General features: G+C 38.0%; 2 protein-coding genes across 2 annotated transcripts in view; one reads left to right on the forward strand and one right to left on the reverse strand.

The window, feature by feature from the left end:
• Positions 1 to 321: 321 nt before the first annotated feature.
• LOC139740852 (cholesterol 24-hydroxylase-like) lies at positions 322 to 22,995 on the forward strand. Its single transcript, XM_071651429.1, has 13 exons — positions 322 to 666; positions 2,494 to 2,574; positions 3,280 to 3,361; positions 5,010 to 5,170; positions 6,115 to 6,253; positions 6,561 to 6,674; positions 6,806 to 7,040; positions 7,184 to 7,256; positions 8,092 to 8,176; positions 12,132 to 12,242; positions 12,700 to 12,794; positions 21,906 to 21,978; positions 22,637 to 22,995. The coding sequence occupies exons 1-13, from the start codon at positions 506 to 508 to the stop codon at positions 22,775 to 22,777; spliced, it is 1,551 nt and encodes a 516-aa protein (XP_071507530.1). The 5' UTR covers positions 322 to 505; the 3' UTR covers positions 22,778 to 22,995.
• A 1,369-nt stretch (positions 22,996 to 24,364) lies between these two features.
• LOC139740880 (uncharacterized) overlaps positions 24,365 to 25,917 on the reverse strand; it is a 28,825-nt gene continuing 27,272 nt past the window's right edge. The window contains exon 20 of the mRNA XM_071651465.1: positions 24,365 to 24,879. Coding sequence (XP_071507566.1) covers positions 24,598 to 24,879 — 282 coding nt within the window. The 3' untranslated portion in view covers positions 24,365 to 24,597. The remainder of the gene's footprint in view (positions 24,880 to 25,917) is intronic.

Genomic DNA, 25,917 nt, shown 5'->3' on the forward strand with positions numbered 1-25,917 from the left:
TCTTGCTCTAGAGAAAAAAAAATAATCCACTAAAATGAGGCCTTTGTCCCACCCCCATGCCCGCCACCCCCCCCCCCCCCCCCCCCCCCTTGGCTTTTTGCCCCTTCGGGCAAAATGGGATTCTATTATCCTATGGATAGGTACCTGCAACGTGCGGTGAAAATCTGTCAAATTGTAAAATTCTGCCTCTCCCCCCCCCCCCCTCCCGCGGGGGGCGGCAGCCCCTCATCCGCCAGCGCTGCATCGACTGCACGTCCTGGAAGTGGATTAGGTTGTCAAGAATGGACTTTGACCAGGCGCTGCGTGCCTCACGATCTCACGTTCATGGACACCGTCATTCAGAGAGACTTCCTTTCGTTCACACAACTAAACGCACAATGCGATAAGGCATCGAGACGTACTCCCTTTAGCTTCACTTCAAAAGGCGAAATTATTCACCTTCGATCTTGCTTTGTAATAAAGGTCAGATTATTCTCGTTTAATCTGTATTGGTACCTCATCCAAAATGTCTGCCTTGGTGACAGGTGCGAGTCCTTTCCTCTCCGTTCTCGCGTATGCTGTTTTGGTGATCGTGGCTCTCTTGCTAATTGCCTTTCTCCTGTATTCGGCGTTGGTACTTCGTGCGGAATATCGGTTCAGAGGCTTCCCAGGTCCCAAAAGGACGAGGTAATTAATCTATAGGCCTACATTTGGAGCTTGCACCATAGAATTGCTTTAAGTAGGGCCTACTATGTCGCAATGATATCATTATAAATCAAGACAATACATTATTAGGCTACAGTATTGTCGTATGATGCATTTTAAATACTATAGGCGTGTAATAAAATGTATAATGTGTAGGCCTTATAATATACATAATAGCGGCAGCGAGGGGCTTAAATTCATAAACATGGCGGGGTCATGCAAGGAGACTTCACATAGTGACAACAGTATCATACCGAGGACACAATGACATCACTTGATTTCTTTTTTATCATATCATTATGCATTGATATGTCGAACTGAAGCTACACTGCAAAAAGTCCGAGGTGTTGTGATTTCTGATGCTCACTTATTGTGTTAGATTAACACCCCGGGTGTCATTTCAAAATATAAAATTGAATTTTTAATAGTTTCTTAGTGTTGATTTGGAACTTCAACAAGATGATCAAGAATTTTCCGATAAAGTACTAGAATTTTGAAGAAAAAAAAAGGTGTGGACACATTCACACCACAGTAACAGCAGTTGGTATTGTCTCCTACCAAGGAGCTTCGAAGCTCCTTGCTCCTACTGAAGTTGGACGGGTGGCATTAATATTAACTCCAGCAATATCAAATCAACACCATGCGGTGTCACTGTTAACACTAGCGCAGTGACAAACATATCACCAGCTGCAATGTCAAATTGAATATGGAAATTTAAATCAAATTTCCATTGAATATGGAAATTTAGATGAGATCTCATTTCTCGCCTTCTTGCCTTCTCGAAAAGATCGAGAAAGCGAGGAATTATCTCGTTTTCTCGGTGGCATTGGTTAAGTGCATGACTATAGCGGGATACTCTGCGGTGTCTACAGTTCGTGCGTGAACATTTACCATCACCAGCTCGCTGCATGGACTCTGTAAATGGAGCATTATGATTGATGTGATTGCTTGCAAACATATTTGGCTATACGATACTTTCTCCCAAGGACATTCAAGATAAGGGAATCTACTCTTGCCCATCTCCATCAAACATAATGTCTTATTCAACTTGGCTGTAATAATGATATCTCGAATATGGCGTTAGTTTAAGATTGTATAGTCTGATTTGCGAATCGAAAATACAGGCAAAAGACTATATCTTTTGCAAAGCATATAATTGTTTTATCACCGCCATTGTCATTGATGTTATAACGGAAGACACAGCCATAATAGCAAAAGGTCACATCGTCAAGTTACGGCTTATCTGGAGGCTGTCCTATGTAACCATGAACCTATACCTGGGTCTCTGATGTAATTAAACAGATCGATCTTATTGAAGTGCGTTTGAATTTTTTTAAAGTCCATTATCCATATCACAGACATTTACAGTTACAATCATATTTGGCAATTGTGGATATTAGAAAAACATAAGTGAAACGCATTTGTAAGTTTTATGCATCATGTGAATGGATGATGATTAGAAAAAAAAAAGTTAGTGCACATGCATAGAGAGAAAGAGAGCATCGATCGATTCGTAATTCGTTTGAATAGCATTCATTTTCAAATCTATACCAGCGCTTTCTGAGATTTCATACGACAAAAGGAGGTCGCATAACAAGAAAAACACTCTCCGTACAATAATTATTGTTTATGGGTATTTTAAACAATGGAGTAATCAATTCCAGGAAAACATTCTGTTGACAATGAACATAGCAGCAGACATAGTACATTAATTCTCATGTACAATATATTTACCGGTATTTACTCGTTCCAACACGATCTTCACTGAAGCTCTTGTTTGTCTTTCTCCTACCTCTCTTTACTTGTCAGCTTTATACTTGGAAATGGCCTATTGCTCGTTGCAGGGAGGGGGAAGTTGTCACTGTGTAACTGCCAGACCATGCACTTGCTGTGAGTTGACTTCGCTTTATCTTTATCAATGTTTAAAAGCATAACGCAGCAAAAGAAAATAATGATGATAATAACCTTTCTTGTTACGAATAAAAAAGAATACTCCGTGTAAAGCGTATCTCTGTGTACACTCGAAGTTGCAGTATACTGTGTTATTGATTAGGTTCATTAGATTATAGGTCTATACATTGGATCTATACGAGGTGTGCAAACAGATACTTTGATACTTTCTTGGATTGATTACATTGATTGTGCTAAAGTACAACATTCCATAAAAGAAAACATAAAGATTGACACATGGATCAAGGTATAGTTTATTGCATTTTATTTTACATTTGCCATCAGGGTGTATATGTGGGCTCATGACCAGGCATTATTTTTTTTTTTATATTTGACTCGAATTTACACATCATCTTAGTGATTTTGTGGAATGTAGTATGATTGAGGAGAATGGAGAAAACGCGGAGTCAAGATGATCGATTTTGTGAACTGTCAAAGTCGCAAGTGAACTTATCAAGGAGTGCAACATCTGTATAGAAATACAACGACTGATATGAGTTTATCATTGTATGTATCATATAGAGTCTGACCGTAGACTCGATATACAGAAGTCCGATATGTTGTCCTGATTACGACAATTGATGTTGCCCACACAGATCCATGGGAGAATTTCTCGCTGTATTTTTCTTTTCTCTTGGAATACAGAGTTCAAACCCATGGACCTGTCTTTTGGATGCGATTTCTCTGGATGCCCTTTATCGTGGCTTGCTCGAGGGAAATTGTGAAGGCATGGATGAATGAACATCATTATCCAGTGTTGATCTCTTCCTGAAACAGAACAGCACAAATATACTTTTTAGACTGTAAAAAAAGAAAACAAGTGCAATTAAATTCTGTGTCTAATTATCAAAGAAACATGACGCTAATGACGTGTAATAAATTAAGACACTTCATCGTTTTATACAAATACGTCAAATGATGTTCTTTTATAACGGATAAATTTATGACTCATTTGAGTTCATGCACATTCATGTTTATCGGATTATGTTCATCGAAATAAGAGAAAACCGTGATAAGTGCAATAAGTAGCGTTTTGTACAACATTATATAGATGATGACTGGCGGGGGAGGGAACATACCGAATGTTCCACCCGAAGGGTTTGAAATGCTATTGAGGGAGGTTATAAGTCCCGAGACGAAGTCGAGGGACTTATAGCCTCCCGAAATAGCATTTCAAACCGTGAGGGTGGAACGTTTGGTACATGTTCCCGACAACAAAAGTCATCATCTGTTATATTAAATGGGTTAGTCAAATACGTCAACGTCAACCATCAAAGATCGTAGAGAGATTCAGTGTACTTACGCGTAGCCTACCAGCTGCAGCAGTAACGGCTCCTTCTGTTGAAGCCTTCAAGAGCTGCCTCACTTCCATCAATTTACGATAGTCCATCAGAATATTGGTTTTTACTTGCACGTTAGTTAGTTTCATGTTAATTTCTGCACCTCCACATGCGTGTTTCTGTGACGGCACTACCCTTTTTGTACTCAAGTGCGACAATACTCTGCAAGAGGGATGCACTAACTTGGAAGAAGAAGAAGACGGGTAGCTAGCGTAGCCCGACCAGACGTTGTTACTACGCAGTGCGCTACACAGCGACGTACTGAGCTGTAGTTACAGTGTACGATCTTTGCAACCACCAGCATGCATGCAGAGCACAGCAACGCACTCGATCGCTCGCTCGGGCAGAGCCAAAGTCACTGTGCGCGCGTGGGTGGCCGGTCCTAAGCCTTCTGTCATTTGTTACGTGAAAATGTTCTCCCATGGGAGAACATAACCAAGAATGTTCGCCCATGGGCGAACATAACGAATGTACCTCCATCACGTGACTCTGTTTAGCCAATCACTAACCGGTATTTGACTAACCCATTTAATATAACCATATTGCATCTTCTTAATGTGATAGCTGCATTGTTGTTATTATTGTTGTTGGTGTTTGATGGCCCTCCAGTGGCCTAATTCGCCATATAGTTAAATTAGCAGAACGAAGTAAGATTATTTTGACACAGATACATGTCTGCTTACAAACAACAAAGATGAATTTTACAATAGCATAGAGGGTCGCTCTCCCCTGAGAGTATAGATACATTCAGACAGAAATTTATGTAACATTTGCTTCAGATGAGCAAACGGCAGGCAAATGTAAACCTCGTGTCAACTATGATGTTGGGTGCGATATGACATGATTGCTTGGCATAATAAAGCGCGATGAAACAACTTAATTGTTTGTAATAGCGATATATTTGAATTCAAGGAATCTTACCCTTCAAGATGGCTGTTATGCCATCGTTGTTGCATTTGATCATCTCCATTTGACGTTTCAAACCCAAATGCGTTTTTAAATTCTGAGGGTATTTGTCTTTACTGCTTCCGACAGGAGCTTCTTCTCAACAGCCATCATACAAAGCCGTTTGAAATATACAAGTCTTTTCAGACTTTGTATGGAACACGCTTCTTGGGACACGGACTGGTGTCTGAAACTGAGCATGAAAAGTGGTTTCACAGACGAGCAATTTTAAATCCGGCATTCAGGCGCAAGTAAGTAAAAGGAGAGACATTTAGCAGATATATATATTCATTTCATTCATTGATTTATTCTTGGGTTGGTTGGTATTTTGTTCTACTTTTAACACTGCGATTAATATGCATGGATTAGCACATGATTATAACCTAAACATAAGTGAAAATCAAGAAGATTTGCTCTATATCAGCACGTGACGCATCCACCAGATCATGCCTGACGCAGGAGGGATGACGTGATAGGGAGTGATTACCTGACAGGGGTTGGATGACTTAACGAGGGAGAGATGATTTAGGAGATATGATTTTAGCAGGGATGACTTGGTGGAGGAGAGATTATCATACAATGGAGGGTGGACATGATTAGTTCTAGGAGGAATGAATTGACGGAGGAGCTAGAATAACCTTACGATGCAGCTATTACTTTATACTCACAGAGGAGAATCAGTTTAAGATCAGCTTCATTTTGTTAATTGATGCGGAGGCTTGGCTTGAAGGAGAAGAGATGTTTTAACATAAGGATGTAGGCTAAACTAAGGAGGACAACCTTGCGGAGAGGGATTGACCTGACAATGGAAGTATGGCTTGCAAAGGTGTGGGTTGACATTGTATGTAGCAGGGATCTATGGTAGTGGGTAGAGGGATGACCATTTTAAACAGAGATGTAAATTCTCTATGAGTTATTGTTTCAACCAAAAAAAAAGAGAGAATGGCAAATTGGCGAAAATATAAAAGCAGTATAAACTTGCAGTCTAAAATATCAGCACATATTGACTTCATTTAGAGGTCGGGTGCGCGTATTTATTAAAAAATACGGCTATAGAGGCATTGGACAATATAAATAAGCTAATTTGCGAGCAAAGGCATAATTATGCTTCATTCAAAATTCCATGGAAACATTCTCATGGTGTTTAGGTTTATTTAGTTCAGTCTAACTTGACCCAATATCTTCTTTCCGCCAGGTATCTGATCGGAATGATGGAGCAATTCAACGAGGGTGCCGAGATGCTGTGTCAAAAATTGATGGTGAAAGCAGACGGTAAGACAGAAATCGCTATGCTGGACGATCTCAGCAACATAACTCTCGATGTCATCGCCAAGGTAAAGTAGACATTAGGCAAAATCGTTTAGAAAGACGTTCGTTCATAACTTTTGCATGTTTGCTAAACGTTTCTCTTTTATCATGTTGATTTATCATTGTTACATAATGTTCAGTTCTGTTGTCTCTTGATATATCACAGTATGTAATTCATTCTCAACAGACGATATATTACACAATGCATTAAGCATCATTTTAGAAGTTACGTTTGTAGGCTTGTGTTGGCCAATTGTTTGAATGGTGGAAGAGCGATATGAACTACAAATTCATATAGCAAAGATACAAATCAATGTGCACTCTCCCACACAGGTTGGCTTCAGCCTCAACACGAATGCGATAACTGATCCAGATTGTCCATTTCCTTCAGCCATTACCACCATGCTCCATGGCATGCAACACTTGTTTGATACTCCCTTCACACAAGTAAGTACGACATAAATTTTAGAGCAGATTGATCATCTAATAAGATTATGTAGATCGATTCGATTTGTTTATGATTATTGGTGCCCTAGTTCGTACCTCCCTTGATTCGCTTGTTTTCATTTATGTTCTAGTATGACATGAGGAGCAAGGCACGTAAACTTCGCCGGGATGTCACATCCTGTATCAACCTGGTGCGAAATACGGGACTTAAGTGCATACAGGAACGCATTCGTGCCCGCAAGCAGGGAGATCACGTACCCATAGACATGCTCACTATGATCCTAGAAGCTTCTAATGACCTGACGATAAACGAAGACTTCAGAATGGACAATATGCTGGATGAATTTGTTACTCTCTTCATTGCTGGTGCGTATCGAACCTCTTTATTCACCGCAGAATTGGTCTGAATTTGAAAATTCTCTAAGTTAATAGTTTATAACAAATGGTTTTACTCTTCACATTGATGCAGTTTTATGTCCACATGTTTGTCTCTTCCATTCACATTTTAGGTCAAGAGACCACTAGTAATCTTCTTGCATTCACCATACAGCAACTTGGGAGGCATCCAAATGTTGCTAAGAAGTAAGAATTATTGTACAACGTAATTGTTTACACAATAACTTTGAAAATAATTCCAGATCAAAGTCTCAAACCAATTACACTATAATAACTGTTTCTGAATTGAATCAAAAATAAGAAATGCATTCGGTATGTGATCAAAGTCAGAGGGATTGAACAGATACTTTCACATATCATTTGCCAAATTATATGAACAAGAATAAATGTAATGTATATGAAAAAGAAAGTGGTGTTGTTAGTGCGTTTACATTTTATTCTGGAATTATTTGAGAACTTAAATAGTTGCAAGTTATGGAGTTTGTAGATTCTTTACAAGCAAGGAAAAGAATAAAGAAGAGTTTGCATGATACTAAAAAAAAAATAAAAAAAAAATCTAAAGTCACCAGAATATAAGTCAGTGCGCAACTATGTCAGTCCTACAGATGTTATTTGTATACTAATTCAATACAGAGTTAAGTTTGGTTTGAGATTCAAAACAAAGAGCAATTAATGTTTCTAACATGACTAGAGACAGAGAAATAAGCTATGTGTTGCAGAGGTCAAAATCGATAAATATATTGCATTATGATAATAGATATATAAAAGTATTAATTATCAAAAACTGCTCATATACCTGAATATGATATGCACCTTCTCTTGTATAGGCAAAAATATTCTGATGTTTTTAAAGCCCCCCCCCCAAAAAAAAAAAAAAATAGTTCTCGTATGACTGCAGAACTGTTGATTTTCTCTCCAAATTGTGCACATAATAGATGCATAAGAAATTTGTGAATTACCGCTGTGATAATATATGGAATCCGTGTTTTACCTTTAATCTACTTTTTCATCGCTCATGCAGGCTGCGTGCTGAGGTTGATGAGGTGCTTGGTCAGAAACCTACGGTAGAATACGATGATTTGGCTAAATTAGAGTACATGATGAAGGTAGGTTAAAATGGAAGTTTCCCAAAATCTACATGTGTATTGAGTGAATGCAACAATATTAATACAGTACATCAGTGGAGATTAAGAAGAATCAGACTGTCCGTTCATAAGTTATGAATCATTGTAAATGCCTTGGTGCCGCCATCGCTGGGTGACCAAACTGCAACAGTTCTTGATGTCAGTGCAGAACAACTATGTTAAGAAAGGGAATTCGACAAAAATCTAATTTCTTTGAAGTATATAGGCCTAGGTATTCTTTCAACTAGTTATTGACATCTGTACAGGATGATACGATCCCCATTTTTTTAACCAAAGAGCTAGGTAGGTTCGATTGCTCTTTCATTATGCTAGAAAAATGCAATTTTGATGGATTCATTTCATATGTGATAATTTTATCAAAGGAGTACGTTTGAGAGCGTGCCGGCTTTCAAGAATACCTTTTCGCCTTAGTTCACACGAAATAATTCATTGCATAGCTGACCTATTACTTCTTTTCTTTTTTTTTAGTATAAGGCCTCTTTTTCGAGGAAATGTCAAACTTTATGGTAGACAATGTGTTTTCCAGATCATTATAAAGACGACTAGTGACATAACAGATGTTATTCAATTTCGACTCCACGTGTCCTGTCGCCAGCTCATTCCGAATATTCATATTCTCTTACAGGCAACAAGTTTACAATAGGAGCATTCAAATTGAGTCTTTATGGTGTCATTTAATTATATATATATATATATATATATATATATATATATATGTATATGTATACATTTATATATATATATATACATACATTACTTAAAGTACTGTATTTTTAATTGAATGCTAACAACGTCTATATGTGCAATACACATGATAAAAAAAATGTAAACTGAGGATCACGAAAACAGTGTCACGGTCATAATGAAAATGAAGATGTAGAAGAAAAATGTACAAACAATATGATGATCGTCATTTAAAAAAACTTGGGGACAAAGATGGAAATTGAAATATAAAAGGAAAATATGTTATGATCATGATTCTAAGAGGGATTTGTATTGACGTGTACATACTTAATGTTGGGCAAAGGAAAAATGTTCAGGTAAAAATGACGACCATGATGATAAAATCGGGTGCACGTCACGAGACCGACACCCACGAGTCATACAGCCCACAAGTCATACAGCTCACAAGTCATACAGCCCACGAGTCATACAGCTCACAAGTCATACAGCCCACTAGTTATATACAGCCCACGAGTTCGACACTGAGTAAATAAAGCCCATGAGTTCGACATCAAGTAAAATAAGCCCAAGAGTTGTACGGCCCATGAGTTCGACACTACGCACAAAAGGCTCACGAGATCGACACTTAAGCAAAGAAAGCCCATGAGACCGACACTACGCTTAAAAGGCTCACGAGTCCGACACTAGGCAAAAGAGGCTCACGAAACCGACACTGGGCAAAAGAGGCTCACGAGACCGACACTAGGCAAAGAAGGCCCACGAGACCGACAGGCTGAACAGCGCCACCTATAGACCAATTAATTGTACAGGGTATCCAGATAATGGCATAAAGAAGGTATAAGAGATGGAAAAGGAGCGTTGCTAGGGTATTACCTCGTCAATTGACCTCCCTCATCCCTGAAAGGTTCAAGATCTTTAATTGTGTTTGTGTATGTGCGTGTTTGTGAAAAAATAAACAAAATTCAGTAAAAGTGCACGAGATGTTTCAACATTACTTTCGAAAATGCGAAAAACACCCTCGATTCCTATCTGGAAAGCCCATACCAGTATACCAGTATACCAGAAAACAAAAATAACAAAATGATGTGGACATTCAGATCGGACCAACTAGAAAAATACCCAGGTATGAAATGAAGTTAGCTAAAGAAAGTAATTCACAAAATGGTCAATGTTGCAGTGCACAGCTGCTTTACATGTTTGGTTTTTTTTTTGGGGGGGGGTAGTCATATGCAAAGGCGTTGAAATGATATAAATTCACAGAAAAATAATGTAATCGTCAATTAAGGCATCGTCAAGAATTCGGAAAAAAAAGATGCGTCATGAAAAACAACTTGTCTATTTTATGAAAAATGTACCGTTTTGAGAAGAATAATTTTATAAACACAAGACACTGAAATCGAGGTGAATCGCTGCGATAAAAAACGTTTTCATCCGTTGAATTTCAAACATTATAGTTAAAGAGAAAATTACAAATTAAACCCTAATCAGGAGGGTATAAGCAGGCACATGGGATATCTATAAGGCCGACTTAACTAGTGAAGCGAGAAAGAAAAGGGCGACAAAAAAAGAATAGATCCTGTCCACCGTCTAATTAGAAATTAGGAAAGCCAATTACAGTAAATATCGCACGATGTCATCTAAAATTAAACCATTCATCGTTCTTGTCCTCTATCATATTTTCATACTTTTTTTTGGGGGGGGGGGTCCCATGAAGAGGACAATCTTATTAAAAAAAGTGGTACAATGTCGCTCCCCATAGCATGACAGAACTGCCCTTAAAAGCCACACGTGTAGAAATACATATTCAATGTCGTTGATATGTAGATGGTGCTGTTATTAGTTAGTTACAATCTCTCGCTCGACAGCGTAACGAAATTGCACCCCCAGTATGTCATTTTCCCCTTCATGGAACACCCTGTACAGGTAATTGACATGTAGATGGCGCTGTTCATCCTGTCGGTCTCGTGAGCCTTCTTTGCCTAGTGTCGGTCTCGTGGGCTTTCTTTGCTTATTATAGTGTCGGTCTCGTGAGCCTTCTGTGCCTAGTGTCGGTCTCGTGGCTTTATTTGCCTAGTGTCGGTCTCGTGAGCCTCTTTTGCGTACTGTCGGTCTCGTGAGCCTTAATTGTGTAGTGTCGGTCTCGTGGATATTCTTTGCTTAGTGTCGGGTCTCGTGAGCCTTTTGTGCCTAGTGTCGAACTCATGGGCTGTATGACTCGTGAGCCGTATAACTCATGGGCTGTATGACTCATGGACCTATTTTTTTTTGTCGGTCTCGTGGACCGTATGACTCGTGGGTGTCGGTCTCGTGGGATGACCCCATAAACTCAAAACTCAAATTCGAAGATAAATGGAAAAAATAACGCTTACTTGATTTTTTCTGTAGGAAATTGAATGCTCAGTTGTGAAACGTGATAGCGCAAGAACAAAACTGAAAGTGCTCTTATGTACTTACCAAGCCCGTCGCACTGTTAGTTGAATCCGCAAATTTAATTCATGCCAAAACATGACATGGAATGCTTACATCTGAATTTGAACATTCTGACCATTGATTTGGGTGCCTAAAAACAATTTTAAGAGCACTTAGCGTTCAATCGCTTGACCAAAGTCACTCCACATAACGGCTTCAAGCATGCGAATTTGAATGGGGAAAAAAGAAAAAGAATGATAATTTTACGAAATTGGCAGGGAAATCAGTAATTATCATTGTTGCTGCTATTAACGTGATAATTATATTTAAAGCCGGCTCACGCCCAACGCACCCTTTCAGCAAAACTGGGATGGAACTTTGGACGAATTGTATAACGCTGAGAGTCAAATCGCTTTTCCTAAACTTGTTAAAAAGAAATAATGGTTTTGCTTTATATCACGTCTTAATGTTACTATCAAAACGGAAGCTTGCACAAGAAACGTTTTTGTCACCCTGGATTTCTACTGTTCTCTTTGATGTTCTGTAATTGCTGATAAATCGGACCTTTTATACTAAAATGTAAAGTTTTACATTTTGCATGATAATATTATGTGCATTCTTACTGACTGATGTGTTATTGTCTCCAGTGCAAATATAACTTACTCGCAGAAATGAAAACATAAATTTTAAAGAGATAGTTTTGCTACTAAACATCATTTTTTGGGACATTGATATATATTGTAGAAATAGATATGATTATTCTTTGTGGATTCCTGCAGCAGATCATAATATCAAGGTATATACTTACAATGCAAACATTCAGGTTCTCAAGGAGACACTTCGACTATACCCACCTGTTGGAGGTACCACTCGTAGAACTGCTCATCCAATTCAATACAAACATTTCACCATTCCTACCGGCAGCGTGGTCTCAGTAAGTCTGTCATCTCTATTTGTTGTCGTTGTTATACAGCTCCAGAAACACCTTTCGTTGACTGTAATGATTTCTTCGAGATTTTTTTTTTTAATGGAAGTATAGTTATCTCTATTCTCGCGGAAGTGCAGTGATGAACATAAAACATGCAAAAGAAACAACGCATTTACACAGCAAACATAAAAGAAACAACAGAGGTGGTCCTTTCTCAATCAACGTTCCTGAGTTGTGTTTTATTTTAGTGCTGTTCAAATCTTCACAGTTCTTCTACTATTTACATTTCATGTGTTATCAAATGAAAGTTACAAAGGTTTAGAAGAAAATGAATGTAAAAGAAGAGAAAATATGAAATCTATTTTGATCTCTTACTTAAGTATTGGCAAATCTTACTGAATTACGTATATTCGAAATTCGTATCTAGTTCAAGGCGAGTATTCAAGTTTGGCTTTTGATACAGGTTGTAACGAGTGTCATGTCGCGAATGGAGGAGTACTTCGACGATCCTCTGCTTTTCAATCCTGATCGCTTTGATGTTTCGGACGAGGAAGGAATGTAAGTATTCAATTTCCCTGGAAAAAAAAAATATTACGATCACTTTTAAAACATTCGGCAAATACACATATCGCAGTGGAAATATTGTGTCTCACATTACTTTTCAAGAGCAAATGGATATGCCTATTGATTGCCATCAACACTAACTAAACAAGATGTGTGAATTATCTCACAACAAGCCGTACATCTGTACACTTTAGTAATGTACCTATGTATTCCTGAAAAAGAGAGTATATATCATTGGATAATTATACACATACACACACACACACACACACACACACACACACACACACACAAACACACACACACACACATATATATATATATATATATATATATATATATAAGCCCCTCAAAAAAAAGTTTGGAAATCTGAGTTTGATCAATCATTTCTCATTTTTCCTTAGAAATAATTTGTTTTTGCATAGTACCACACAAAGATTATTTAAATCTCTTTAAAATGATACCATACTTGTTATGATTAGTGTTTACATGGAAGTGCAGTGCTTATACAAATATGAGGTAAAGTCAGAATTGAAAAGCTGCAAAATGGCCCAATTTTTGACGTCCCTAATGGAGTTTCCTCGTTATGAGTGAGTTCCCCATTGTTTCTTTGGTGTTCATTAACTGTAACATCAGCATTTTTATGGAGTGAAACTTGTATGCGTTCAACCAAACAGATAAATAAACACACACACACACACACACACACACACACACACAAGCACAAGTGATCATGACTCAAACCATTTTATGTCGCAGAACCTCGCCACATTAACCACAGCAAAGACATAAAGAAGTGAAATGGCATGGTCTTGATTTTATTGCAGTTTCATCTTTATTTTGTCTTCATTTTGTCGTTATTTTGTCTATGTTTACTTTGTCTTTATATTGTTAATGAACATGATCGGGTCTCAGTCTCTGGTGGACGACCCAAGTGTTTGCACCACGGCCTGGCACCGTGTCCTTATGCTGTTGATTAGCTTCGTGATTCGCTGCTGAGGAATGGCGTTCCACCCGTCAACCAGTTAACGGAGTCCTGCCATTGTCGTTGCATTTGTGACCCTTTCCACCACAGCCTGGCCAAGTTGATCCAAAAAATGTTCTATGGGGTTGAGGTCGGGGCTGCATGCAGGCCAATCCATTGTAGTGATACCCGTACTCTTTCCCTCTCTCGAGAAAGTTGCGCACAAGTCTCGCTCTATGTGGTCTTGCGTTGTCATCTTTTTGAAGCATCTCAGCTTCAATTTGCCCTATGGCGCGGGCTTTTTGAACATTGCTTACACGTGGCATGATGTATATACTACCATAAAACTTGATGAGCTATCAAAATTGCCTGGCATGGCACCGCTGAAAACTTGAATACATGAAGTTAAGATGTCTATTGAAATTTGCTGACCAGTTGAGAACAAAAGACATAACAAAAAAGAACATTTTGCAACTTTTCAATGCAGACCTTATCAGACACTTTTGAGTACAGCCCTTTACTTGATAGCATAATCATAATGAGTAGGATATCATTTTAAAGAGAATCTAATAATCCTTCCATTGATATCAAGCATGTATTGTATAGTGCTTACAAACTGGAGAAATTTACAACTGAAGTCAGATTTCCAAACTTTTTTGAGGGGTTTATATTACTTCATAGTAATTGTCCTTGTTTTGTATGACACCAATATATCCAATTTAAATACTGCTTTTTGCAATAGAATTTTCCCAAAACTGTAAATTATGATGGAATTGAGTTTCGTGCTTCTATAAATGAACATGAATTCGCTAAGTAATTTTGCTATTTTTGTGCAGTATTGTTAATCTTGGGGTTTTTTTTAAATCCGTTAAAGATCTATTACCTTTTATTTACAAAAAAAAAGTGGACATTACCATTTCAGCTAACGATACGTTTATTTTTGTTATATTTGTTTTAACGAGGTTATTTGAAAACCTTAACCCTAATCCAAACCCTATAATACCTCATTATACACGCTTTCTTGATATACCCTGTTAGGATGTTATATTCCAAACAATTTTGGTTCAGATTGGGATATTCAATGTTCATAGCGAAACTTCAGTTTTATGGCGGATTGCTGGTGCTTTTGACAATAGGAAATAGGTAATTTTTTTTTTTTTTTTAGATCTCGCTGAAACATTTGATTGCGTTAGTTATGACATTCTCTTTAAAAATAAAGATATTACGGTATTAGATGGGTTACTCTGGAATGACGTTGGAATGAGCGTCATAATCGTATGCAGTACATATTCCGTGTACATGATTATTCTTCTCTTAGTCAGTCTATAATATTAAATAAAGGCGTTCTATTGTCTTTTATCATGTACATCAATGTTTGGCAAGTTTCCAGCTGTATATATACTTTATTGTGCGATGTATTTGGTACTGATATCAATGACACATGAACAAACTGAGCGGTGGCACATGAAGTGAATCAACGGTTCGCGGAAGGTAAATCTGAAGTTTTTCTTCTTCTTCCTCCGTTAAGTGCAGCTTTATGCTTGAAGATTACGCACTGTAGTGTGTGAGAGTATGCAGCCATATGCGGGTAACATCTGTATCATTGTAATACAAAACAGGGTAAGAGGTGTAAGAAATGCGTTTTATCTTGTAAAACATCAAATGCACTTGATGCAACAAACATAAGACAGTCTTACCTTCTTATATTCTTTGAAATCTCTATCATACCATTATCTTGCCTCATCTAGCATGTCTAGTACATGTACTGCAATATCATTTGGGACATGTGCATAATGCAATATGAATTTCATTTGTATCCTTCCTCACTCATTTTAATACATCTTACAAAGCATTAGAATTGTTAACTGCATGATACCAATGAACATATCCCTTGATACGTTGATATACTTTCTCCCCATTTCTCGGTACCTATTGACAATCACACTAGAAATCATACTAATGAGTAAGAGTTACAGGGAAGGCCCTACTACATTTTCAACTATCAATTTGTTATTTCGAGAGGCACAATTAAATAGAATGCCCTTCTTTACATACAGATGAAAAAAAATGCCACAAGCCATTCTTATAAAGAAGCCTAAGCATATTCTCGTCAGATAAAAACCAGGTACATTGTACTCATATCTATGCAAGTACTTGTGAAGTAATGCTTATATCAAGATTCCAACACGCATTTTTTTACCACGCTTTCGGTCCTTTTGATGAACCTTCATTTCTTTGGGCTACACTAACAAACAAAGAATATGACTCCTTTCAGAAACAAAGGTGATGGGTAGGTGATGGGTGATGGGTAGGTATATGACAGTCACATACATACAATTTTGAGCTTGACTTCATTTAATGTAAAATGACACGTAATATGCACGACGCCATACATGGGCGTCACCAGGGGGGGGGGGGGGTGCGTTGGGTGCGAACGCACCCCCTTCAGACTCTTAAAAAAAATAAATAAATAAATAAAAATCACCACTTCAAGCGACTTCAACGCCGGACGCTAAATAATTATTCTTGTTTTTTATTTTTTTATTTTTTTTTATTTTAAATTCGTGGGCAAAAACAATGCGCACCCTGGCCTCTGGCAGCACTGATTTTATACATACACGTATCTACAGTACTAGTATTCTACAGTGTTTACTAGTATTTTATCGACCGTATTTATCGACCGTATAACTGCACATCCGTACGGTACGGAGCACGTACACGTTTGCATGTGCGTATACGTGCTACTTACAAATATGTAGGGTCTATGTACAGCACGTTACTTTTGACCAATCCATATTGATAATGCGGGCCCAAGTGCAAGCCTTAGCCTCATTTAAAAAAAAGGAGGGCAAGTAAATCATTTTGCCCACCCCTCCCATAGTTCCCGAGACGAGAAGATTTTCTTGCTTTTTTGACAGAAAAAAAGTTGCCCCCATAAAAACATTGGAGGGGCAAGCGTATTATAATTTTGCCCTCATAACTCCCGAAATGAGAAGATTTTCTTGCTTTTTGACAGAAAAAAAAGTTGCCTTCTAATATTGGAGGGGCAAGCGCACCATTTGTCTCAGCCAACATAATTATAATTCCAGAGATGAAACGATTTTCTTTCTTTTTTGTTAGAAATCTGTCCAATTATTTCATCCAAAATGTGCACCAGGTGGCAGGTTACTGAATTTCAGTTCTAAAAAAGCAAAGTCTCTCTCGTGTGGGAGGGGGATACCCATTCCCACACCCTCCCCCGTTCAGTCTATTTTCCATAGCCTTAATACACCTATAGACTGACAGATTTACAAATGTTTCATCGATTAAGTCTGTCACTTTACTTTAAAAAAAGTTCGCCTTTAAATTAACCCTTTCACGCTGGCTAGCCAAGGGGGGGGGGGGGGGGGCGATGGGGCAGTGCCTCCCCCCCCCCCCCCCTCCCAAGATTTTGATTGGGGATTTGGAAGGCGGAAAAAATATAATCCGATATGGGAGAGGTATCTTGCCACCCTTCCATTGCCATGTCCCTTCTATATACTTAGTACACTGTGGGGAATGACAATTTCGAATTTTCCACAAAAAGTGTACTTCAGATCGCTTTATTTCAATTCTAAAAACTCAAAAGCTCCGTAGAGCGGGAGTGAGTATCCCCTTCCCACATCCTCCCCTAAGTTCTACCTCACCGTACTTTGTACATACACAGAGATGATGCACACTCGGAATAAGAGCCATTAACACTTCAATGAAAAAAAAAAATCTATATGTTTAAATTATTATTCTTGGGAGGGGGCTGGAAAAAAATTCAAGTACTGTACCAAAAGTTTCCACAAGATCGCTGAATTTCATGTCTGAAAATACAATACAACATTTCAGACGAATTATGAATCGAAGAACTGGAATTTAACTTACGTTTTTGGCAACGTTTCGCTGATAATTCGTCTCAAATCTACATCAACTGGATGAATAATAACTTTCATCAACATACAATACAACATGTATCACCTGCGTGTGGGAGGAGAAATGCCCCTTATGTACACCCTCGTGTGCATGCTTTTTCTGCTTGATTGCTTAACAGACAGCGTTCATAACATTCATTGTAAGAATTAATACAATAAGTTTATTTAAATCATACATTTTTTAGGCAAATTGTTCAATAATGATCTACATCAAAATGTAATGCTACCTTAAACAAGTGGGACTGTTTCAAGTCGATAAATCAAGCAAATACACGCATCAAACTGCACCATTTGCAACATCAAAACGCAAAGAGTTCTCACCGTGGGAAGGAGGACAACCCCCTCCACCAACCCCCCCCCCCCCCCCCCCCCTCGCTCGCTCCCCTTTCTCGGGCTCGGTCGCGTTCATGTCATCAGTGTAAGAATTAATACAAGAAGCTTATTTAAATGATATCATAATTGGCACATTGTTCAATAACAGGTTACATCAAAATATACTGCTACCTTAAACAAGTGGGACTGTTTCAAGTCAATAATTAAAAAGAAGCAAAAACATGCATCAAATTGCACCATTTACAACGTCAAAATGCAAAAAGTTCTCAACACGGGAGGGGGACACCCCCTCCCACACTTTCCCCCTAGCTCACTCCGCTCGCTCTTGCTTGGTCGCGTTCATGATATTCAGCGTAGGCCCTAAATATTAAAACAGGAAGTTTATTTGGATGATACTATTTCATATGTAAATTGTTCAATAATCTATATCAAAATATACTGCTATATACCTTACATGAGTGGGACTGTTTCAAGTCGATAAAACAAGCAAAAACATGCATCTGCACCATTTACAACATCAAAATGCAAAAAGTTCTCTCCGTGGGAGGGGACACACCCTCCCCTCTCGCTCACTCCGCTCGCTCTTGCTTGGTCGCGTTCATGATATTCAGTGTAAATATTAAAAACAGGAAGTTTATTTGGATGATACTATTTTATAGGCAAATTGTTCAATAATAACATCAAAATATACCTCTACCTTAAACAAGTGGGACTGTTTCAAGTCGATGAAATAAGCAAAAATATGCACCAAATTGCACCATTTACAACATCACAATGCAAAAAGTTCTCACCGTGGGAGGGGGCACACCCCCTCCCACACCCCCCCCCCCCCCCCCCCCTCTTCCTCGCTCTGCTTGCTCGGGCTCGGTCGCGTCGCTCCCTCGCATACTAGCAGCTCCCCCCCCCCCCCCAAAAAAAAAAAAAAAAAAAAAAAAAAAAAAAGGAAATCGTACCTACGCCGGTTCCCTTTCCCCGCTTGGTTTTCCTCAAAAAACACTAAAAAAGTCTGGGGATTGAGATCTTCCGAAATTCCAAATGTAGTGTCCAAAAAACTCGTTACATTAAATGTCAAAACGCCCCGTCCTTGAAAAAAAAAAAGCTGGTGACGCCCCTGCGGCGTGGAAGGCATATTTACAGTACATTAGTATTCTGCTTACATATTTAGGAGGAACTGACAGCCTGTGCAATATTCTAATATTAGTGACTAAGAAATCGGCAAAAAGTAACGTGGAGAATACACAATATCCGAATTGTGTTGTTTACCTGCTGGACTCAAATGTTCGTAACTGCACGTTTGGGTGTGTTGTTGTTATACATTAGGGGTGACATAGTCACCCGTTGATTTGATTACAACGCTCAATGCATTATCAGAATATACTAATATAAAATGAAATATAGTTTACCCTAAATAAAATATCGCAGCGAAATTTAGTAAGTCTGCCTTTTATTCCCACATTTAACATATATAATGATCGATATTACCAGAGTTGATACAATTACGTCATGTACTACATTTACCGTGAACCAGACCTCCCTTGAATGTAGAAACAATGCTAAATATGATAAATTGCCTACTGATGTTCTATATTTTTATCCTGCATATAACTTTCAGGGTTAAGATTTGCTACATTGATGATCTATATTACATTTATAAAGGGTAAATTATGTTATTCTCAGAGTTGTCTCCTGCTGTTACATTTAGGTTTATTAAGGTCGATACTACATTATTTGGGCGTTGTAAGAACATTTAGGGGTAGTACAAAGGAGGTAGTATACAAGGAGGTAGGCCCTACCTCCTTTGTAGTACACGATGGCTGTTTCCGCGAGCATGTCGGATGATTTCTTTTGGGATTGTAAAGATCAACGTTGTTTCCATGCAGTTGGAGGCAAAGATGATAGCGCTCTATAATCTTAGGTTGGAGGGTTTTGGGTGAAGTAATCCATTACGATTTACGCCCTAGGATTCGTTGTTATGAAATTTTGCATTTGGGTCTGCGATGGCTCTCGGAACTGTGAGATTTCAACGGTGGATCTTGCACAAACTGAGATGAGTGGTCTACCAAGGTAATTTTGCTTGTGCATTTTGGGCAAGAAATGTTGAGTCAGGTTGGATATGTTAATGGGTCATTGCACCTTCGATCTTGTGGTCAATATCCTGGGGCTCCATGGTCTGGTTTACCCTTTCAAGTTAGTCTTCAGTGGGTACCGGTTAGGTTATTATTACTGCAGAACCCTCATTCACCATCCACCATTTCATATCTTACACACACACACACACATACACACACACAGACTTTATATATGTATATTATATGTACACATATAATATATACATTTAGGGCTCGACATAAGCCGCGGTGCAGGACCATGAATATTTATTCAAAAACATAAAACTAGCCACTCTGACATTAAAGCAGTGGATAACACGGGTCAGACACGCATTTATACAAACACTGTATATTATTCTTTTTGCATTGCAGTCGCGGTCCCAAAATATATGTAAGGAAATACACTGCATAATTATATTCACTGCCACTACACACTGGAAATCAATCATATTGCCTTTAGTTAGCCTCCTCCCGCTAACATTTTACTGACTGTCAAGATTGCTAGATTAAGTGCGATTATATTCGCAAACTGCGAGAGAACAACGAAATCATTTAATGTTACTCCCAGACAGGACAGCAAAATGGTTGGAATTAATTGCTTTTGAGAACTTCAACGTAAACAACAAAGAATATACCTTTCTTGGTCAAGTCATCAGATGAACTTGAACATTATATAATGATTCATACATTCTAAGACATAAAGACAACATCGGATCGCTATACTACCCTCACATTTCTTAAATGTGTTCAAAATGGCAAGTAATTGATGATTCAGTAATGTCACTCGGACATACTGTACATATGCATGTTTGTTTGTTTATTTGTGTGTTTTTTACACATTCATATATCTTTTGCTACATTCAAACAAACATAAACCCTTGGTGCTTGACGGAAATTGGAAGTAAAAGATAGAGACTACCACGTCAGGAAAATTTTCGTTTTCGTCCTTACCAGTTGAAATATCAGTCTGAAAATACGAATGCTTCCTCGTATTTTACTCAATGTAATCTAACAATGCATAGTACATCTTCAAGAATATGAACATTCACGTACGTCTTTCCTTGTTAAGACTCAGATGAAGTAAAAAAATAATAATAATAACACACACACACACACACACATGCCCAGCGTCCCACAGTATGTTCAGAATGTATTCACATATTAAGTCGGCTATGTGAAACGCTCGATGAAGATGATGTCACACTGATGGTGTCGTTTTTCACAGAGAGTTCATGGTAATTTCCTGTTTAACATTGTGAATTGACGTTTCACAATTGTGTTCAAAATGTTGAAACGTTCGAATTAAACAGTGTGATGAGATTTCACACTGTTCTTTCCAGCAAGGAATGGAAAATATCCTAAGCTGCATTGCATATTACACGAACCTGGTAGTGTCCACACTTTGGGCTAGCAAAAGGAAAATATAGTCTGTCTCAGCTGTGAAAGGTTTTTATATGTCACTATAGTGTCGCATGTCAATGATTTATACTAGACTGACATCCCTCTACAATAAAATACCATGAAGATACTTCTTTTCTTTATCTTCCTAAACCAGACCGAAATGTAACCACTCGGGAGACACATGCCCTGAACGCAAGCCGTTACACACAGTCATAACCATTTGACTGAGTTACAAACCTTTATAAAGAAAGGACAAAACCATCAATTCTTGTTCTCAATCTTACATTCCCGTATAGACCTATCTGCGCACAAAGCTGACATGTTAACAGGTCTTCCATTTATTTGTTATTTTTCTGTACAGGCGACGGCGTATGTACGCGTACTTCCCATTTTCTCTGGGTCAGCGTTCTTGCATCGGTCAGCAGTTTGCTCTAGTGAGTTATCTCATTGGATTGGTCCAGTAGATTCACGTTAATGTCTACTGCTGTCCATATCAGCGGCATTCTTCTCATAGACGCTCAAAAACAGTTCAAGATTAGATAATGTTAATTGCAGGCTTTTGACAGATTTATATCATATCATTCGATACAATACATTCTACTATATGCTCAAAAAATCTACGGCAATGCAACTACATGTGCCGTGATTTTTCTTCGCATCTTGCAGATCGATAAAGTGCCACTTGATATCTCATAATTAAAATTGCCGTGAAAACAGTGCTATTATTCTCTTTTCGTATATACTAACAAGTTACGATATTGCGTACAAAGCATATCGATCGAAAGCTCAGTTTATAATTACTGTACTTGTATAATGGAGAGAAATTGGCAAGAAACATCATGCAGGTCACAGGTCATATCTTCTTCACACAACCAAGGGTTGAACAGCTATGAACAATCCTGATCGCTCGAGTTCTGACAGGATATAGAAACTAGACATCACATACATTGAGGAAGCTCCAGCTAAGTCCTATCGTCATTTTAGAGAGTATGGTGGTATCATCACTAGCTATCACAGAAAGATCTGAAACCTATCTGAGGTCTTCTTTGTTTTTCGTTAACCCTCTTACGATTTTTGAACTTTCTTTAACAGATAGAAGCACGCGTTCTACTTAGTAAACTGCTTCAGAGGTTTGAGTTCCGCCTGGAGCAGGGGCAGAGGACTACCATAATAGACCAACTCACCTCCAAGCCTTTAGACAAGTGTAAGAACTACGTCACTATCAGGCCCTAATACATATGATTACATTTTACTTCAAGGGTGAGTAGGTCTGTTGTAAAATGATATCTTTGTCTGTAGTTTCTTTCTTTGAAACTACCAAATGTGGGAAGAGTGTACACGTTAGCAATTCCGTTATGTGCGACACGTTAGTCAACTATCAGTTGTTATACATGTAAATAGGAAATACTACTGTTTATATAATTTCCATTCAATTCAGCCAGGCATACCGAGATGACTGAGTAATAAGTGATTCTATTGTTGTTGAACATTTTCCCACAAGTAGCACAATGAGACGCAGGATTTGCGGATAGTGTTAGTTTCCTTGCAGCTATATTTAAATGAAATTCTACATTGTAATTACTATCGCATTGCATTTACAGAATGCTTCCTATTGCTGGATATTCCATTGAACTTACAGAATGCTTCCTATAGCTGGATAGTTATGATTGAGTCAGCTTATATGACTGTCACAACGTAAACTGTGTTTAACAAGGATCAAAACATTACAGAATGCTATTTTGTCACTTTTCCATATGATGCTACAATGAACTTGTGTATCTAAAGACGTGAATATATGAATTTCGTGTATAATCTATATATTTTTATCATTACAATTACAATAACATGGCAAAACAACATAAGAAAAAATATAATGGTTGAATGGTCGAGGTATACAGACAGGTATTATCTCTCGTCAACTTCGTTTCTGGAGGTAAAAACTGTACATACTTGAATGTGCTGTGCCATGATATAAGAAAGGTTATCCAAACAAACCATGCTAGCTGTAATTGTTCTCTTTTTCTGCATCTGAAGTTACTATGCTGCTTCACCAATATCGCCATTATCATAATAAATCAGCAAATGTCACATCTCTTTTATCCTCTGCCATCACCATAAACAGTACGTTGTCATGGTTGTGGTATTGTTTCTTATGGCTTGTACATACGTTAACCCTTTGTTGAGTTTAGAATATCTACATATCAGTACACTAAAGACGTGTAAACACTAGTAACAATATTCAAAGAAAGATGTTATAAGTATACTCGTCGCCATCTCTATTAAAAAGTGTCTCAATTCATGACTTCCCGTTGCTTTGCCAGGAAAACTGGCAATTTGTCAGGATATAGACGATCACAGACGTCAACCTAAACTTTGGCGGCAAAATATTTCTACGTGATAAAACTCTGATTAAAACAAAACAACAACCTCTCACTTATTCTTTTTTTCTTAAAATAAGGAGAAGGAAAGATACGTGTTCGATTCATGGGATATAAAACTTTACATCATGTAGGCCATTAGAGTTAAACTGATCGAAAAGAGACCATCGTAGGTTAACGTCTATAAAGACTGGTATTTACTTTCAAGTATTCTTAACGAAGCAATTTCGCACTTTCCTGGAGAGTCATTTTGAGATGATTTTTTCACCTCATTATGAGTGCGAAAGTATAGCGCATGTTATACGTATACCTCGTATATTTCACTTGAGGCGGAGCATTTTGTGGATCATACACGGTATAATGATGAGTTGAAAAGGTCATGACTCGTGACTACTGCTTAGAACGAGTCATTTTACTAGGTACAGTGATCTTCCCAGGAAGGATTTTCTTACCGATCTGGAGTTTGTTTCTTTTTCTTTCTTATAAGGATTCGGAATCATGTACACGGTCAGGTGCCTCTCCTTCTTCCAGTAACCAAATTATTATAAATGAGGTACACTGTATCGTCCACCTGCTGAGTGAGCCAGTGATACCTGTCACGTCACAAACCATTCTTGTATTGCCCAAAATATTCAGCAATCCGTGTTGGAGTTACAGGATTTGTTCAGCTGACTCTCATAGCTGTTTCCCTTCCTTTAACACGTAGATTTGACCAGCTTCGTCCACGGTGACAAAGACAGTGAACTGGGAATTGATAGATACTCGGTGCACACGGCTATTCACTCGGAATGAGAACAGTAGATTCATTGTCCCGTTTCCAATTTTGTACCAGTTCAAGAAGCCAACATCCTGTATAGAAACACGCGTGAAAAGAATACACGTGAATAGGAAGCACGACTTAGACTCACAAATAAGATCTTTATTCACTCTTTGATTTGACCACAAAAAAAAGAGAGTTCATGACGTGAGGTGTGTCAATATATTTACCTGTAAGGTGGACGTCCTTGGAATAAGAAAGCAAATAAAAGGCGATACATCCAAGTCATCGCATGCATCATTTACCCTTTATCAAACTGCAATTCTACAACAGGTTCATGCTGACTAGAAGGAATAAAGCAAATTCACATGAATAATGTAGGATTGTAGGGGTTTCATCCAAATCATACATTAAGTGAGCAACTTGTATGTAATCTTAAAGGTCACCTCTTTTCACATGTTAGAATAGTATCAGTTGCAACCAAATATATACAGTCTCAGAGGGGATTCTTTTTTTTTTTCAACTTTCTAATGCGTCTCAAGTATCGCATTGAACTCTGCACAAATTTTCTCTCAATTTCAAATTCAGCATGAATTAAAAGTGAACAAGAAACTTTTTTTTTCATATCAATTTATGGCGAGCTTGTAATAACCTAGGATAACATTATGACTTTTTAAGGGTATAAAGATTGCGGTTGCTTTATCAACAAAAAAAAAATATGATTTAATCTTCTTCGAGAGTACAAATAATGGGGAAAGTTGTGAGGTGACGACACCACCGCCTCTTTAAAATTGCGTGTATCTAGAAACACGGAAATCATGTGAAACCACAATTGCGCCGACTTTAGTTTATGTCCGATTTCAACGCAACTTCCATCATTTCGTTCATCTGATCTTATTTATAGTAAAACTGAAGATGCTGTGGGATGGTAACTATACAATGCGCTTGAAAATATACCTTACAACATTTAATACCTCGACATTACTACGATTTTAATCCAATGTTTACATATTACACATTTGTTGCTCATTTCGTCAACAAGAAATTTACAACAGTTGTATCGATCAGAGATTTTGGATAATATGAAGAAGTTTGTGTGTGTTGAACTTCGTATTGTATTTATACGTTATTGCCTTGTACACCGGTATATAATTTGTACATGCATCTAAGGCAGAAATGTTAAGTCATGACTTGTGAAGACATTGCATGTGTTTACTAACCTTCTGATGTAATACATA

Source organism: Diadema antillarum, unplaced genomic scaffold (genome assembly GCF_040938485.1).
Source record: "Diadema antillarum isolate AM-2024a unplaced genomic scaffold, OU_Dant_1.0 seq00000889_RagTag, whole genome shotgun sequence".
In the NCBI taxonomy this organism is placed as follows: domain Eukaryota; kingdom Metazoa; phylum Echinodermata; class Echinoidea; order Diadematoida; family Diadematidae; genus Diadema; species Diadema antillarum.